At 39.6% G+C, this 15,803-nt stretch overlaps 1 protein-coding gene across 1 annotated transcript in view; it reads right to left on the reverse strand.

Moving 5' to 3' along the window:
- Positions 1–5,026: 5,026 nt before the first annotated feature.
- Positions 5,027–15,803, reverse strand: part of plxnb2b (plexin b2b) — a 39,736-nt gene continuing 28,959 nt past the window's right edge. Inside the window, exons 24-35 of the mRNA XM_053318505.1 lie at positions 14,483–14,549; positions 14,019–14,165; positions 12,767–12,923; positions 11,753–11,853; positions 9,455–9,539; positions 8,918–9,069; positions 7,980–8,140; positions 6,517–6,664; positions 6,252–6,316; positions 6,032–6,107; positions 5,732–5,806; positions 5,027–5,192 (exon numbers count right to left, since the gene is read on the reverse strand). Of these exons, the coding sequence (XP_053174480.1) occupies positions 5,088–5,192; positions 5,732–5,806; positions 6,032–6,107; positions 6,252–6,316; positions 6,517–6,664; positions 7,980–8,140; positions 8,918–9,069; positions 9,455–9,539; positions 11,753–11,853; positions 12,767–12,923; positions 14,019–14,165; positions 14,483–14,549 (1,339 nt within the window). The 3' untranslated portion in view covers positions 5,027–5,087. The remainder of the gene's footprint in view (positions 5,193–5,731; positions 5,807–6,031; positions 6,108–6,251; positions 6,317–6,516; positions 6,665–7,979; positions 8,141–8,917; positions 9,070–9,454; positions 9,540–11,752; positions 11,854–12,766; positions 12,924–14,018; positions 14,166–14,482; positions 14,550–15,803) is intronic.

Consider the following 15,803-nt stretch of genomic DNA (forward strand, 5'->3'; position numbering starts at 1 on the left):
GTAAATATGGGACATGACTCTTCTGTTCATAATCCATCATGCAGGAGCAAGGATGATGTGAACTCTATGCAGTCTATTGTTATGCGTTTAGCGTAATTACGCACTGGTTTAATAAATAATAAGTAATTGTAGCCTTTGATACACGAGTTGGCATGCTGCTTTTTTCCATAGAATCGTTTGAGGTATGAGAGAGGTCCTTTGGATGCGTCCTCCTCTGCCACAAAATGTAAAAAAAAAAAAAATAACTCTAAATCTCAACCCATTATTTATATGGGGAATATGGTCACAGTGGTAGTGCATACAAATACCCATTACAGTAACACACAAAACATTTTAATTTCTGCTGCATGTTCAAATTGAGGTTTGATAGAAATTTTAAAATATATAACTAGCCTATTTACTCTCTTGAGACCTCCTGTTTGTCTAGATGCATATACTGTTCGTATTAAAATAATTAATTAAAATATAATATATAATATATGATTAAACAAATGAAAATATACAGAAGACTTAAAATGGAGACCATTTAAAGTTAGCAGATGTGCACAGATATATTGTCTTTGAAAATAACTTCACCTCATACACAGACAGGCTTTTCATCTTAATATTAGGTTTCTGTATTTGTGGCCTGTAACTCTGCACCACCCAGACAGCAGTTTTCTGAAGATTACTCAGCCCAGACTCCCCTTCTGGCCAATTAAACTGAACTATTTAGAGAGAGGATATAGCTGATTTAACCATGGGATTATAAAGTGTGGGTTGCTCTGACTTTAAGGACTTTAAATTCAAATATAGGTCTTCTCAAATGCAATCCTTTACTTACCTTACATGATAATATCAGTTGCTCTCAGGTTATTCCTGAGCTTTAGACAGCCCTAGAATCAGTTGTCAGATTTTTAAATTATTCATCAGAACAACTGTTTAAAATGACACCACACAATGATTGTTTTTATTTGCACCAAGTTCTCCTCCTCCTTCTCTTCTTCTCCTAAGGCAGGGGAAATCAAATCCAAATCTCATTAGGAGGTTTGAAACATGTGGAGGTGAAACACAACCTGCTGGTAAACACAGCCATCTCCTGCTGAAGGAGACTGGCTGATATGTGTGAAGCATCCCAGGCAGAAGAACAGGAGCCAGCAACATGCAGATTTTAACCCAATTTCTTGTGAGAAATCCTGCAACAAGGCCGACTTAAATAATTATTCCTGGCGTGGAATATTATTGATTTATAGACAGTGAAGGGAATAGTTATTTAAAATCTTATCAGAAGTGCACAACACAGTCAGTCATGTTGACTCCCAAAATGATGTAAGCTGCATCTCTTAATAGAAATAAAGTACAGTACAGTATTGCCTTTGATTTTCCACTAATGATCAAGGATAGTGTATAAGATGCAATGCTTGCAATAATTAAGTGCAATCACTCTTGCTTTGGCAGCAGCCCTTGATAATGCACTATCTTTTGGTGCATCGATGATCTGTTAAGTTAGAAGATGGACTGCACAGGTCTCTTGTCTTTGATACCGCCACCCCTGTGTCAGGGTTTGTTAAGCAGTCAGATGAGGCAATTTGCCTTTCATCTTTCTTTTTTTCCCTCCCATTTCATTCTTAGCTGTCAGTACTTAATAAATATTTTTGCAGCAATTTTTCAACCTTCACTGCAGATGACAGAGATGGTGTGCAGCTATTTACATTATCAACTTGTTTCATGAAGCCAGACGCTGCCTTCTCGTTTGTATTCTGAGCCTTGTGACAGGAACCTGATGTGGCATTTGGGGGGAAAGTGTCAGCCATCATAGGGTATGCTGCACATTAAGACTGATGCCATCACGGGATGTAATATGTGGTCATAATACGCGAGAATATATGTGGAAAAAACCTGTCAAGTTCAAGCACTGGGCCCTCTCATCCATAAAGTGATTGGTTGGTTAGAATAAGAGATCACTTTCATGAATCCACCCATTATTCCTGTCTGTGTGTAAGCTCTTCAGTGCAAGACCAAGGTAGAGGAAATGAGCTGTATAAATACTGGTACACTTCAAAAAGAAATTGGTGACCTGTGGCAAGTGTTACTCTATCACCCAAGGTGATTGCAACTCATACAATATGCATGCGAGGTGAGTGTTCAATTGAAGAAAATCAATATTCTAAAAGTGAAAGAAACACAGCAGATATGAAGGGTGTATATGTCTCTGAGTTTATTCATGGAGGAGTGTATGATGAAACCTGTGGGTAACTTCTCCGTCCACACACAGCCTTTGTAAAATTATGTTCATCCAGTACAACCAGATCAGGTACAAGATCGAGAATCTTCTGAGCTGCCTTGGATGGGGAGGAAAACGTTGGCTTTCAATAATGGTCCTGTTCTGAAAATGCAGTGTCCTAGATTCTTTTATCAATACAGCACATTCACAAGTTTCAAAATGGAAAAAGTCTCGACAACTGCACAAACAGTTTTTTTTTCGTTTTTTTTCTTTTGTCCCAGGACTCAATGCATAGGATTATACAGTTAGAATACAGTATTTCAACATGTTTTACAAAGATTTATATGGTATAGGAAACAAGAAATAAAAATAACTGCACAGCAGTAAGAAAGGTAATTTGTCGAGTATAGATAGTCATTTATCGTACACACTGTCGAATAACTTTGAAACACAGGGCAAAAAATTAACACAATTGGAACAATTTTGCGCTATATTCAATCTACATAAGGATACCCTTTTGACTTCAGACTAATTTAGGAATGCCAGACATTTTTAATGGGAAACCCAAATCACATTGGCCACTGTTTTACATTTATTCATTTTGGCTTTTTGCCTTTAGCCACCAAAGTCCTACTAAGCACACGCCACAGACACCCAAAAGAAATGCACACATCAAAACTGCAACAGTAATATAAATCATACTGAAATGTCTTCAGCCTATTGGCACGCAAATGGCTGCAGCAGGGCATCTAGCATTTTAGACAGCACACATAATATCACAAGTCCAAATACATTGCTGTGTCTATAGCACTATCATCATCATAATCACCTAGGTTACCAATAGAATAATTTAGAAACATATATGTATCATCCTATTGAATAAGGCACATTTTTGGTTAAAGAAAGGCTCTGAAAGAAGCTTCTTGCATCAACTCTGTCAGTGAGAGGAGTCAGCAGTAAACAACAACGGAGACAAGGATGGAGTCTGCAGTCTGCATGCAATTAAGATCAAAAGCCTCCCCTGCTGATTCCATTATACAGAGTGCCACTCTGCACTGCGCTGAGTGGGCAGTGCCAAGTGCTGTAGGTCGGGATGCCAGGGTGCCATGCTGAGACAGCAGGCAGATAGGCAGGCATGAGGTCTGTGCAAACCTCTCTAGCCAAGGCAGGAATCGTTAACATTCTGGGGTCTCTGGAGCTTGTTATGCTCTGTCAACTTTACACATCCATGATCTGATACAGGGAGTACAATTAAATCATCTATCAACAGCAAAACCTACAATTTAGAGATGAAATGTGGTGGTGTTTAATGGCCCAAGAAATATCAAACCCTCATTCCTACCCTGCCGACCCTCGGCTCTGACACTGACATATCAATATTCCAATTACTGTAACAATTATGTACACGATTGAACCCAAGCTTCCCAACATCATACAAAGGCTAAAACCACTGTAATTTGTTCAAAACAATTAAGTACCAACTGCATCTGTGGCAGATTATTAATATCAGCAATAGGCTATTTCATAGCTTTAGAGGCAGTATGCTTGATGATTATCTGAAATATTACAAAGGTAATACTAAAAAATGACACTAAAAATCATAACACTAACAATGCAGTAATGAATTTGGAAACGTTTCTAACATATTGCTGAAATGCTACTGTATGTGAATACATTTTGTAAGCTAATGTGACTGTTGATTGTGGCTCATGGTATTCTGACATTATTGCAGGGCTAATATGAGTGACATAGCTCCATGACAGAATATAGTTGCTTCTTGCTGAGAGTTAAAAAAGAAAAACTTTTACAGCAAAGAAAAAAATATCTGAAAACAGTCTTTAACTGAAATGTCTTAAAAAACATCTTAAATGTCCTTCTGTGCTTTAATTGAAGTGGAATGTATCATGGCACTGTACAATAAAGGGAGACAGACTGTGCTGTTATTGATTTCCACAAGCACAAATGGCAATCCAGCTTGAAGCAAATCTGAGTCAAAAGTAAAAGAAAATTGAACTCAAATATTCATGAAAGGACTGGTGAGCTGTCATTCATATGAGCCTGTACATTGCTAGATTAACCAGTGTCCTTGTGAGGACCCTTTGGTCGCTGTCAAAAAGCTCGGTTAGAGCGCAGGCTCCAGTGTATCACTGGGTATGGGGGATTAAAATGACAGAAAGCAGGCGTCCCTTCGCCCTCACGCCTGACATTAGGCATCCTGTGTGTGCACACACATTCCCACGCATTCAATCACACACTCACAAACTACACAAGCGAACACACACTCTAGATTAGCAACACACACTCTTGTTCACATATTGTACTTCACACGGACATCTACGCACACACAGGCTAATAAAAACACTATCCGCACCACAAGGTGATCCATTTAAAAAGATAATTTTTTTTCCTTATAAAGCTTTCCGCATAAAGACTGCACGATAAAAAAAATATATAATACAATTCTTAAAACGTTTTCTACACAGAAAGAAATTGAACATCTCATTGATTATCTCCTGTGCCAGTACTCCACAGAGGGGCTTAATTCTCAAAGAGGTCTCCTGCACAGCTTTGTGGGAACAATATTCAGTGAAGTATAAGTGAGCATGCAGACCTTTAAGGTTTGGCAAGTGAGCTTTAAGGCGTACCTATGACAGTGTAACCCATCATTTTCTTCCCCCTTTTGCTCTCTATCTGCATCTCATTAGTCCCTGTACAGAAAATTGTCCCAGGGCCAAGTTGTACAATGCACATACCCAAATGAGTCCCCTCTCACCTTTTCATATTTCCATATTTTATCCTCTAAAAAGAAGAAATAAGCCCCTGTAGTCACTGGCGGTATCCTATCACCCCCCAACCCCCCCACCCATTCCCGCCATTCAGTGGGTTAGAGATCAGTCACTTTGTTTTCCAGGGCGGCTGCTATCTGCTGGAGCCGCATGGTCAGCTGTTTATTCTGTGCAGCTGGGTCCTCGTCTAGGGATGCCACAATCTGAAAGGGGCATGACAGATGAGAGACAGAAATGGAGGGGGATGAGGAAGAGGTCAAAAATAATAGAGAAGAGAAGGAAAGAGGAAGAGGAGGGAAAAGGGGTAATGTCGGAAGAAGCAAAGAAAGTAGAAGTAGGGAAACAGAGAGAACAAAGAGAAGAGAAAGGGTAGAGAGTGGGAGGAGAGGATGGTGTTATTTGACATCAACAGTCGCGTCATATACACTGTTATTGTTTTTGAGCCCCACTTACGGAGACTGACAGCCCCATTTGTTTATCCAACTTGTTCATTAGGTTTTGTTTATCCCCTTTTCATGACCTCGAGTGGCAATGCACAATGGACGCTTAAAAATCAATTCCCAGAGCAATTTTCCAATTCACATCCCACAGAAATGCTTTCAATTAAAATTTCATACAATCACTCTTCTGGCATATCAAGAGTGAAGGGGGAAAAAAAGGAAAAGCAATAATATAGTGGGCAGTAGTGCATTGAGTGGAATAGCCTCCTTTGGGTGTGATAGGAAAAAGAAGGTCCTCTTACCCCATCATAGTATTTGCTGGCGTACTGGTAAAGCTGATGGAGAGACACTTGTGTGTTCAGTTTGTCTGTGTGAGACTGGAGGACACAAAGGACAATTTACAGATTACAGAAGAAATGGAAATAAACCACAAAAAGAGTTGAATGAGTTATCTACTTTTGTTACCAGCTTTGAAAAATAACTTTTAAATAACTTTCTTTTTAATTAAATTGACATAAACAAACAACCTTTACAAAGAGACTTTCTATTATTATTTAACATCAGACATTAATGGCACAGAAAATGACAGCTGTGCTTCTTACCCGTGACACCTCTGCCAGGTGGGTGTTCATGTCCTGGTCACTGACGGATACCATCTGCCTGATGCCCTTGTAGTAACTACACACACACACACACACACACACACACACACACACACACACACACACACACACACACACACACACACACACATATACAATTTAGAGGCATAAAAACAAACAACTTCTCAAAAGTGAATTGTAAAGTTCTGACAGGACTTACTCATCCACCATCTTTTTATAGGTGGAGATCTCCTTTGCATAGAGTAGTTTGTTACTTGGAGAGTCCTAGAGACAAAAAGTGGACACAACAGTGAAAACAATAGCACTTTAGACAGATTAAATGCTGACATTCCTCTTTTCACTCCTCTTTACTTCTAATGTAAACCACTTTGTTCTCCTCATGTTCATCTATTCTCCCATCTTTCCTCTTGCTCTTTAACCTTATTCCCCTTCTCCTCCTCCTTCTCCTCTCTGTCTCCACTTACCCGGCTGAGTTTGTGCTCACTCTTAGTGCAGGCATCCATGAAAGTCTGGGCGATGACAGAGAGCGAGGCATCCACCACTTCAGACACATGGACGTCAAAGATGAAGTGGGGATTCTTGAGGATGTTCACCCAGAAGCGCAGAGGCAGACTGCACAGGGGGGGAAAGGGCAGGAAAGCAGTCTATCATCACGGTTGTTATCATTATTATTGCCTCAGAATGGGGAAAATCTCATCAACTGCATTACATCGATGAATTCGTTTGAGTCAGGAAGGCATTTCATGTGTGAGAGCACTTGCCTGAGGTGCAATTGAGTGCAGTACAAGATAATAACAGGGATGGAGAGAAGCCTTTCTTGTAGGTGTCAGTTTATTCAGAACAATACGCTCAACTGTCAGTTTATATTACTATTTCATATGATACTGACCTCTGAGAATTATTACTGTTCAAAGAAAATGAAAATGAAAAAAAATAAACTCTTTTTTCCTTTACAAAGACAAGAATAATAAAAAGGGATCTGCACTGAGGAACAGTCAAGGATGCTTGCCTTGCCTAACGCATAGTGATTAGAAGTGCTAAAACTACAGCAAAACTTTGACCTTTCAAGTCTCGTGCAGCTTAATAACTTAAAACACTGACTACATAATGTAATGCTCAAGTACGCTCGCTGATTTCCCTCCAGAACATGAGAACACAAGCTCCTTTTCACTTCTTTCCAAACTCATGTCGGCTTGTGAATCCCCCAAAACGCCCCAAAATACAGCAGTTTCCAAAAAAAGTCTCCCCCCTGATCGGAGCACATGCCCCGCCATCTGAGACATGAAATGCACACCGTGTAAAATTCATACTGGTTTGGTAATATCTCCGGGGAAGGCTGCAGTGAGAATACAATAGAAGCATAAAAATAGCAGTGTTGCTATAATCACAGAATTAAATTAGCTTGGGACATAATTACCATGTTTGTTTGTTGTTATGCCTCATACACACATTCATATTTAATACATGGCCCTCAGTTGATTTGATAAACAGAACGGGTGGATGCAGAATGTGGTGTGGAGTGTAGTAAGTAATTAAATCGCTCATCTCCTGTCCTTGTGTGGGTGCTCTCTTGCCAGCCTTACGTCAATCACTGGCATCTACATGCAACACGTCGTCTTGTATGCTCGAGCCTTAGCCGACGTGACACTAATTTATGCACTTAAATGTCACATGGGAGCAGGAGGACTGCAAATGCAAACTAAGTGAGCTGAAATTGTGCATTTGTATTCAGCTCTTTCTTGGATAAACAAGTTTTATTTCTTGGAGAGTTACTGTATCTCAGGTGGTGCGATCTGAATGTTGGTCAGACTCAAGCTGTGTATTAGTGTATCTTCATGAGCATGTTAGTGGAGATTTTCTCAATTACAGTTCACACAAACTTTGAGAGTGACTATCAGTGTAGGCAGGCATGCAGTACTTTTTTTACCTATTAGTCTTCCAGATATGGATGGTCTCCTCATCCACATTGTTGTGTTTCAGCGCCTGCTCATCCAGGAAGTCAAAGAAATATTTGACAGCCGGTGGCACTACTGCCCCAGAGCACAGCACGCTGCGGAAGAAGTCATCCACAAACTGCTGCAGTGTTCCCTGAAAGGGGCCACAAATAATGTGAGACAGGGCAGAGACACAGAGCAGCACCGAAATCAATCAGGACGAAGCTTTTTGCACGCAATGCAAAGGTAGATATTCAACACAAGAGTGCATTTTCTGATATTAGGTAGGTACTAAGTAGGCTTTTCAACTGAAAACCTTCACCAGAAAAGCAAAAATGCCAGTTGCCAGAGTCAGACAATTGGGTAACTACTTAAAGATCCCCTCAAGTTATGTTTTAAGACGTAAAAATAATCTCCTTTGGATAATAACTTGAGTCTAATGTGGTTTATCCACACAAATAATGATCATTTGCCTGGTTAAAATCTTTAAAATTACATCTATTGCATCTCTCTCATTGAAAAATCAATGAATACTACAAATATTCCACATTTAACTGCTGGACATAAGATGTCTCCTAATTCGCTGTGAAGTACATTCTCAGTGTTTGTCCACTGGAAGTTTCAAATTTAAACATCAAGCTTGTGTAAGTTGCATACTGGACAACCATTGGTCCAAACTACTTGCAATGTCACAAATCACGCTTGTATGAGAATATGCTGTGAACTCAGATATCTGGTGAGTATGAAGAAATGTTCACTCTTCAGCAGATGAGTGTAAAAAAAGCCTTATGGTCTCAAACTCTGCACATAACATCATTAAGCACAGTGATGCTTAAACATTCAGGTGAAATAACAAGAGGCAGGACACATTTTAAAGTGGAGGGCCACTTCAACAAATATTGCAGTTGCATTAATGATTCTCTCTTTGTACCTTGACAGAAAGGAGTCGTGTCAGATAGATCTCTGTAATGGCTTTGGTCATTGACTTGTCCTTTATGCTGCCCCGTTTAGACTTGATCTCATCCAGTTCGTCTGCTGGCCTCACCAAGTGAAACACCTTGTCATCATCCAACAGAGCATTCCCTGGTGGAGAAAAACAAGACTTTAAACTTTCCTTGAACAGTTTTACTCCTAATTTATTCATCCACATTCTTACAGAACATATTCAGACAGTAAAAAGGGGAGGGTGTTTGTCAACTGAATTTGAATGCAGAGAGAATATTCAACTAGAAACAATCCTCTGTTCTGAACTGTACATAAAAGCCTGAAGATAAAAGTGCATATTATTTCAAAATAATCTCAGTGTGCTTTACATAAAACAACATTTATTAGCATGTTAAATGAGAGTGGGGGTGTTGACAAAAGCCCTGGGGAAAAGTAACAAAGGCAAACATTATATTCTCAAGTATACAGTACGTCTGATATTTGTTCATTGTGGTTCAACATGTGTGTTTAAAGAGACACTCACGCTCCTCGTGGTTTTCCTGGTTCTGGTCATAATTCTGCGGAGGGTGAGGCGCTCTGGACAAGACTAATGTGGCATTATCTCGCACCTGAAAAGCACAAAACATGCTTCTGTTGAACCAAAAACACACACAACAAAAGCACACCCTTTCTTCACACACCTTGAATTTAATTGGTACTGTGACTGAGGTCAGCAGTCTCTTTTAGTGCACCAGAACTAATTCATAATCAATTCAATTGAGTGGACAGCAACAGTGGGTCTTTATTGGAGTATTTACCGGCCATTTTCTTAAGCGTCAACCCATTATTGACCCCACAAATACTGTGATTAGCACTACTCTGACACAGCCAATTAATCTATGGCAACAAGATGGTCCGCTAAGAGCAACTGTGACACATCAGCAGGTAGGATGAAAGGAAGCTGAGCACATTAGAAAGAGGGGGATTCAAATGGGTGAAAAGCAGGACAAAAAGGGGATATTTGTGAGTGACCTTTATCATCCGAGGATCAATAAGGTACCAAGAAGATTGAGTAGCATTATGTTGCCATTGAGAGCTGACAAGATTGCAAGTGCCTGGTGGAGAAAAGTTAAAATTTTAGGCATGGCTGCTGAGCTGATGAAGACAAACCGTGATTGAAACCATTTAGATGGTACCTTCTTGAATATTTGATTTGTGAAAACAAACAGGTTGTTCTTTGTATAAACATATGTTTGTTCCATAACTCACACAGGATGCATGTGCAGGTATATTCTAGGTATATTATAAAATATAATATTTGACTAAAACCTTTTTACACAATACAGAAGCCACTTTCATTCATTCATTTTCCAAACCACTTATCCTACATAGGGTTGCAGGGGGGCTGCAGCGAATCCAAGCTGTCATTGGGTCAGAGGCAGGGTACGCCCTGGACAGGTTGCCAGTCCATCACAGGGCTAACATATGGAGACCAAAACCATTCACACTCACATTCAGTCCACATAGTCCCCAAGTACGGTAATCTAACCTGCATGTTTTTGGTCTGTGGGAAGAAGCCAGAGTACCCAGTACCCAGAGAGAACCCACACAGGCACGAGGAGAACATGCAAACTCCAAACAGAAGGTCATAGTTGTCTGATGCTGCAAATCATTCCTAGTGTTTTAAATGACTTATTCATCTATTCATTAATGTACTCTAAAGTTTTTGTCAAGCTCTTATGTCCAAGAGTTTTTCAATGAGAGGTTGCAGGGTAAGACGGGTGAATAGACGATGTAGTATATTTTCTATTTGTAATATTTTTGTTGAAAATGATAATAAAAGTTTGTATGGAAAAAAATATATAATCAGCAAGCAGCACTTTAAATGGTCTGCTTATTGAAGCCAGCACACAGAGAGAAGTCCATTCCTAAAAGGTGAAGACTTTTGTTAAAAAGCCGTTTAATGGACTGCAGATAAAGAAGCTCAAAGATGTTTCAAAGGACCACTTCAAAAAATGTTCACTATTGTTTCTGTTATACATGTTCTATTATACATAAACTTGTATTATCAATTATGTATGTATATTGTTATTGATTTATACATTAAATTACTATGTTGTGTATGGACTTACAATGTACATTATTAAACTACACAACATTTTTGGACTTTTAATCACAGTTTCAGTCACACTAAAGATAGTTTCATTTTCCACTTTTTCAGTTTTAAGGTTCTGGGTGTGGGGTTGATGCCTTCCTACCAGCGACAGTTAGTGAATTTTAAAATGTATGTTTGCATATTTTATGCCTTTGGTGGGCAGTTAAGAGCTGACAGGAATCACGGGAAGAGTTTGACATGTGTTGACGTGAAACCTGATGGACTCAACGCAGGGACATTGGGATTGCACAGTCAGCACGCTTTAGTTCACCCAGGCTCTCCAAATACACTGCCAGATTCCTTTAGTAAAATTTGGCATGTTATTGTCACCAACATGTTTTTACACACATGTATCTTCTCCTTGTGGTAAATAGTAAGGAAACAAACATTTAACAGTTTTGAGGTGACAGTAAAAAGACAGTAAAAAGACACATGTGCGCTGGTGAACTTGAGTCTGAAAATGCACAACAGACATGGATTTCATACACACCATTAAGACACAAGATGTACAGCTCAGCCTGTGACTGAAATGGTGTGAAAATAGGCAACCCCATTCATATCCACACGCCCACATACTGCTATTTACTTCCCCACTGCCTCTTCACAGTCCCTGCTTTTTCAGACATGATTATTTTTTCTTTTTTGTACATATACTGTATCAAGATATTTCGTTTTGTCAGTACTCACATTGTAGTGTGCCAGAGTGTTGATGCGTTTCCACCTCCCCTCTTTCTGGGAGGTCAAGTCCAGATCTGACAAAATCTGCCCTGTTGAGCCCGGGCGCCACTCTGTGGTAAAGGCAGGCACAGAAATTTAAATAATCTCTTATACTACCGTGGTGAGTAGACATGTACTGCAGTGTTAAGCAAATTTTAACCGTACGCTTGTGGGGGTTTGTTTTTTTGTTGTCCTTTTTCAATACACATTTCATCACGTGTTATTGTTATTCATTATTAACCTGTAATAATGGGGTCTTATGTAAATCCAATTAATCATTCACCTGTCTCTCTGGCTTTCTCCTTGAATTTAGTGACACACTTGAGCTTATTTGGGTGAGGAAGTGGCAGATCAAGATTTTCTGAATATTTTTAATCTAATTCTAAACTGCCATTTGCACCTAAGCATTTTCAATTTAGAAAAATCAGACACTACTGCAAACCTGAGCTCAACGCCATCTGCTACATATGATTCATTTACAAGTAACACCAAATATAAGGGGGTTATCTTTCTGATTCACCATGAAAGAAGACGGATCTCTGCTTATCTAAAATGTATAAAGGAATGAGATCTACAGCATGCGTGGGAATAAAAAATGGCTTTGATGTTTGAGAATGTCTATAGAGCTTTAGCCTTTCAAGTGAGTCCCCAAGGTTTCTGACTATAGTTACAAGCAAAACTTTGTTTAGGGATGAAGGCTTTCTCTTCATGCTGCTGACAATGAATAACTTCTCAACCTTTTTTTTACATTCTGCACACAAAGGCAAGAAGAAAATGATCTGTTAAATGAACTGAAAATTAAATAATCACTTCAATATTTAATAAATGCATTCTGATTCAATTAAAAATGCATTTTAGTCAGGACTAAAATAACTTTTCAATTTTGACATCCTCACCATTCTCTGTGGCATTTACATTATTCATCATTATTAGATGTTTTCTGCTTCATCTCATCCTCTACTGAGGTGGTCCTCATTTACTCACCCAGCGTGACACAGTCGACCTTGGGCCGCAGGGAGTACGGGAGGTTCCTGTACACCTGCTCTATGATCTTCTCTTTCACCTGTGAGATGGTGTCACAGTTCAACACCTTGACGGGCGTCACATCTGGGCCCTCGCCATGCACCAGCACTTGCAGGGTCTGGCAAACACACACAGAAACACATATTAAGGACACATGGGGTACACTTGTGCAGTATAAATGACAAATATGCAGAAATATTCAAACATGGTCAGAGCACCCAGCCACCCACCCATAAACCCACACACCAAGTCCCCTCTGTCATGATGTTGTCGTCATGGCAACCATGCTCTGTAAGCACACACATATTGCGATGACACCTGACAGGACTCCTGTCACCTTGGCCAGCTAATGACCAGGGCACAGCAGGAGCAAACTCTGACCCACCTCACCTCCCACACTCAGTCACTCTGTCAGAAATAACGAACTGACCACTCAACAGATTCAAGCAGGAGTCAGGCAATCCAATTGCAATAGCAGCCTCATAAAGCAGCTGTGCATTTGAAGAGAATGGGAAGAGCATGCTGTGAATTGAAGCGAATAGGACACACTCTGTCTGCCTGTGAAATCTAGCTCATCGCATTTTTTCTCTCTCTGTAATTCAATCACAGAAGGCGATCCATCATGGTGTGAGACATGTAATTCAGGCTAATTTGATAATTGTCCTCGACAACGACATTACTCATGGGTCTTTTTATTTGTGCTGACTTTAACAGAAAACAGCTGTGTTCACATTAACTTCCATTATTGAAACACGATACCAAGTGAAACGCAAGGGCTGAAAATCATGTAGTACCCAAATGGATACAGGGCAGGTGCAGGCTGGAAGGTCGAGAAGGGGCTGTGGAGGTGACTTGTACTCTATACTTGTACCGACTTGTAGTACTTTCACCTAAGCCATGCTTTTCACTGCTATATTGGAATGTGTTGCCTGTGTCGTTTTCGAGCTGAGAACATTGACACTGAAAATGGATGTCACACAAAAGCAGGCAGTCGCCTGGGGGTTTTTTGGTGGTTACCATGGCAACTGCACTGTGAGTGTGTGTGTGTGTGTTTATGTGTGTTGTTCACCAGGCACAAAACACTGTGCAATCTCAGAGCAGTGTGTGCAGGTTTTTTTTGCCTGGAGTGTATGTGTGTGTGTGTGTGTGTGTGTGTGTGTGTGTGTGTGTGTGTGTGTGTGTGTATGTGCGCGTGCATGTCTATCCATCTCACCAGGACAGAGTACTCTACGTCGTCGCCCAACAGGCCTGTGTCGTTGAGGGTGTATTTGGCTTTCTTCACTCTGGCATCCACTGGCCCTTTCTCGATCTGGTGCTTGATAGCTCGGAACAGTTTGTACAAGGGTTCGCCTGCAGAGTCCTGGTACACACACACACACACACACACGAGCACACAAAGCCATTTAGAATTTGTCACAGATGTTGTCAAGAAGCTAATTGTTGTGATTAGCAGTTTAGAAGACAGATAAATGCACAGTATCAATACAGTACAAAGAACTAATGAAAGAAATGAAAAAATCCATAAACTGAGCCTGTAGTTTTCTTTGAACACATTTTCTGTATTAGTGCAAAAATACATTAAGTATGAAAGACAAATTACTGCTTTAGTCAATTAGTGGATTTATTAAGATAATATGAGACTGTGTTAGAGTTCTGAAAGTTATACTTTCTCAATACCTTCAAAAACTGGTAAAGGCAGATAGACATCCAGTTGCATAGCATCCTCTCCACAACCGTCTCTGACCTGGATAACACATTAGATGAGCAGCTTTTAACTTAACTTTCAGAAAAACTTTGAATATGTTTGGTGAGGGAAAACTGTATGTTAAGAAATAGAGCAAACATAATATTTTATGATTGTGTTCAAGAAATCAAAATGTGAATATTACCCTACTTACATAAAATGTAGAAACAATAGAAACAGCAGTGAAAATAGTGTTAAAAATTCAATTCAATAAAAATATCAATAATATACATGTAAATAATGTATAGTGTGTGTAAAATGCTGTGTGTGTGTGTGTGTAGGTCCTGCCTTAATATAAGTACGTGTATGTAGTTGTTTGCATGTTTGTGTGTTTTTTAGGCTATTTTTGTTGCATCCCCTAGAAAGTTACAGAAAACTCATTTACAATCACATTTCTTCAATATTAGGGCAGGTTGTTAAAGCAAAATACACACACACACACACACAACGTGGCATAAGCTATACACTCACCAAGCACATGAACAACAACACTGGAACACCTGTGCAATCTAATGCAATCGAATGCAAACAGCTTTGCCATAAATTAAATTCTCATGAAGCGTATACTGTACATTTTCAGTGTTTGTTGACATTACCAGAGAGGTGATATTCTACTTGTAATTGGTGGTGGTGGCGTACTGCCAGTGGATTACCTAAAAAAGTGTTCCTAATATTTTATCCACACCATTAACATTCATGAGAGGTGCAAAATATTAGGACAATATATTTCTGACAATGTCAACAAAAACTGAAAATTCATAACCTTCGTAAAAGTAGAATTTATGGCAGAGCTGTTGTATTGGATTAGATTGCACAGGTGTTCCTAATTAAGTGCTTAGTGAGTGCATATCTTATTGAGACGAGCCCCTAATGACCAAAGCTCTATGTACTTGTCTTGTAATTTTTTGGGTTGTTGAGTTGATTTGTGTATTGATATTCTGCGAGTGCTCAGCACAAAAACTAAAAAAATAATAATTTGGTTTGTAGATGGATTGGATGTGGTGAAGCCGGTCTGCTATACATTTAAGACCGTGTTTCTATAAAATGTCAACAAGGGAAATCTCTGCACAGCAGTGTCAGGAAATTTTAATTCAAACTCCTGTCAGTGGTCACTTGACGGATCACCCGCTCTAATGTCAGATATCCACTGGTGGCGCCCATTGTTAGCTGTTAGCCTGCCTAATTAAATGTCTTGTATATAAGGGTGCCTGTGTTGGCAAAATGGCCTAATCAGCATAATGAGCCTCTCCATTG

The sequence above is a fragment of the Scomber japonicus genome, chromosome 5 (genome assembly GCF_027409825.1).
Source record: "Scomber japonicus isolate fScoJap1 chromosome 5, fScoJap1.pri, whole genome shotgun sequence".
Classification (NCBI taxonomy): domain Eukaryota; kingdom Metazoa; phylum Chordata; class Actinopteri; order Scombriformes; family Scombridae; genus Scomber; species Scomber japonicus.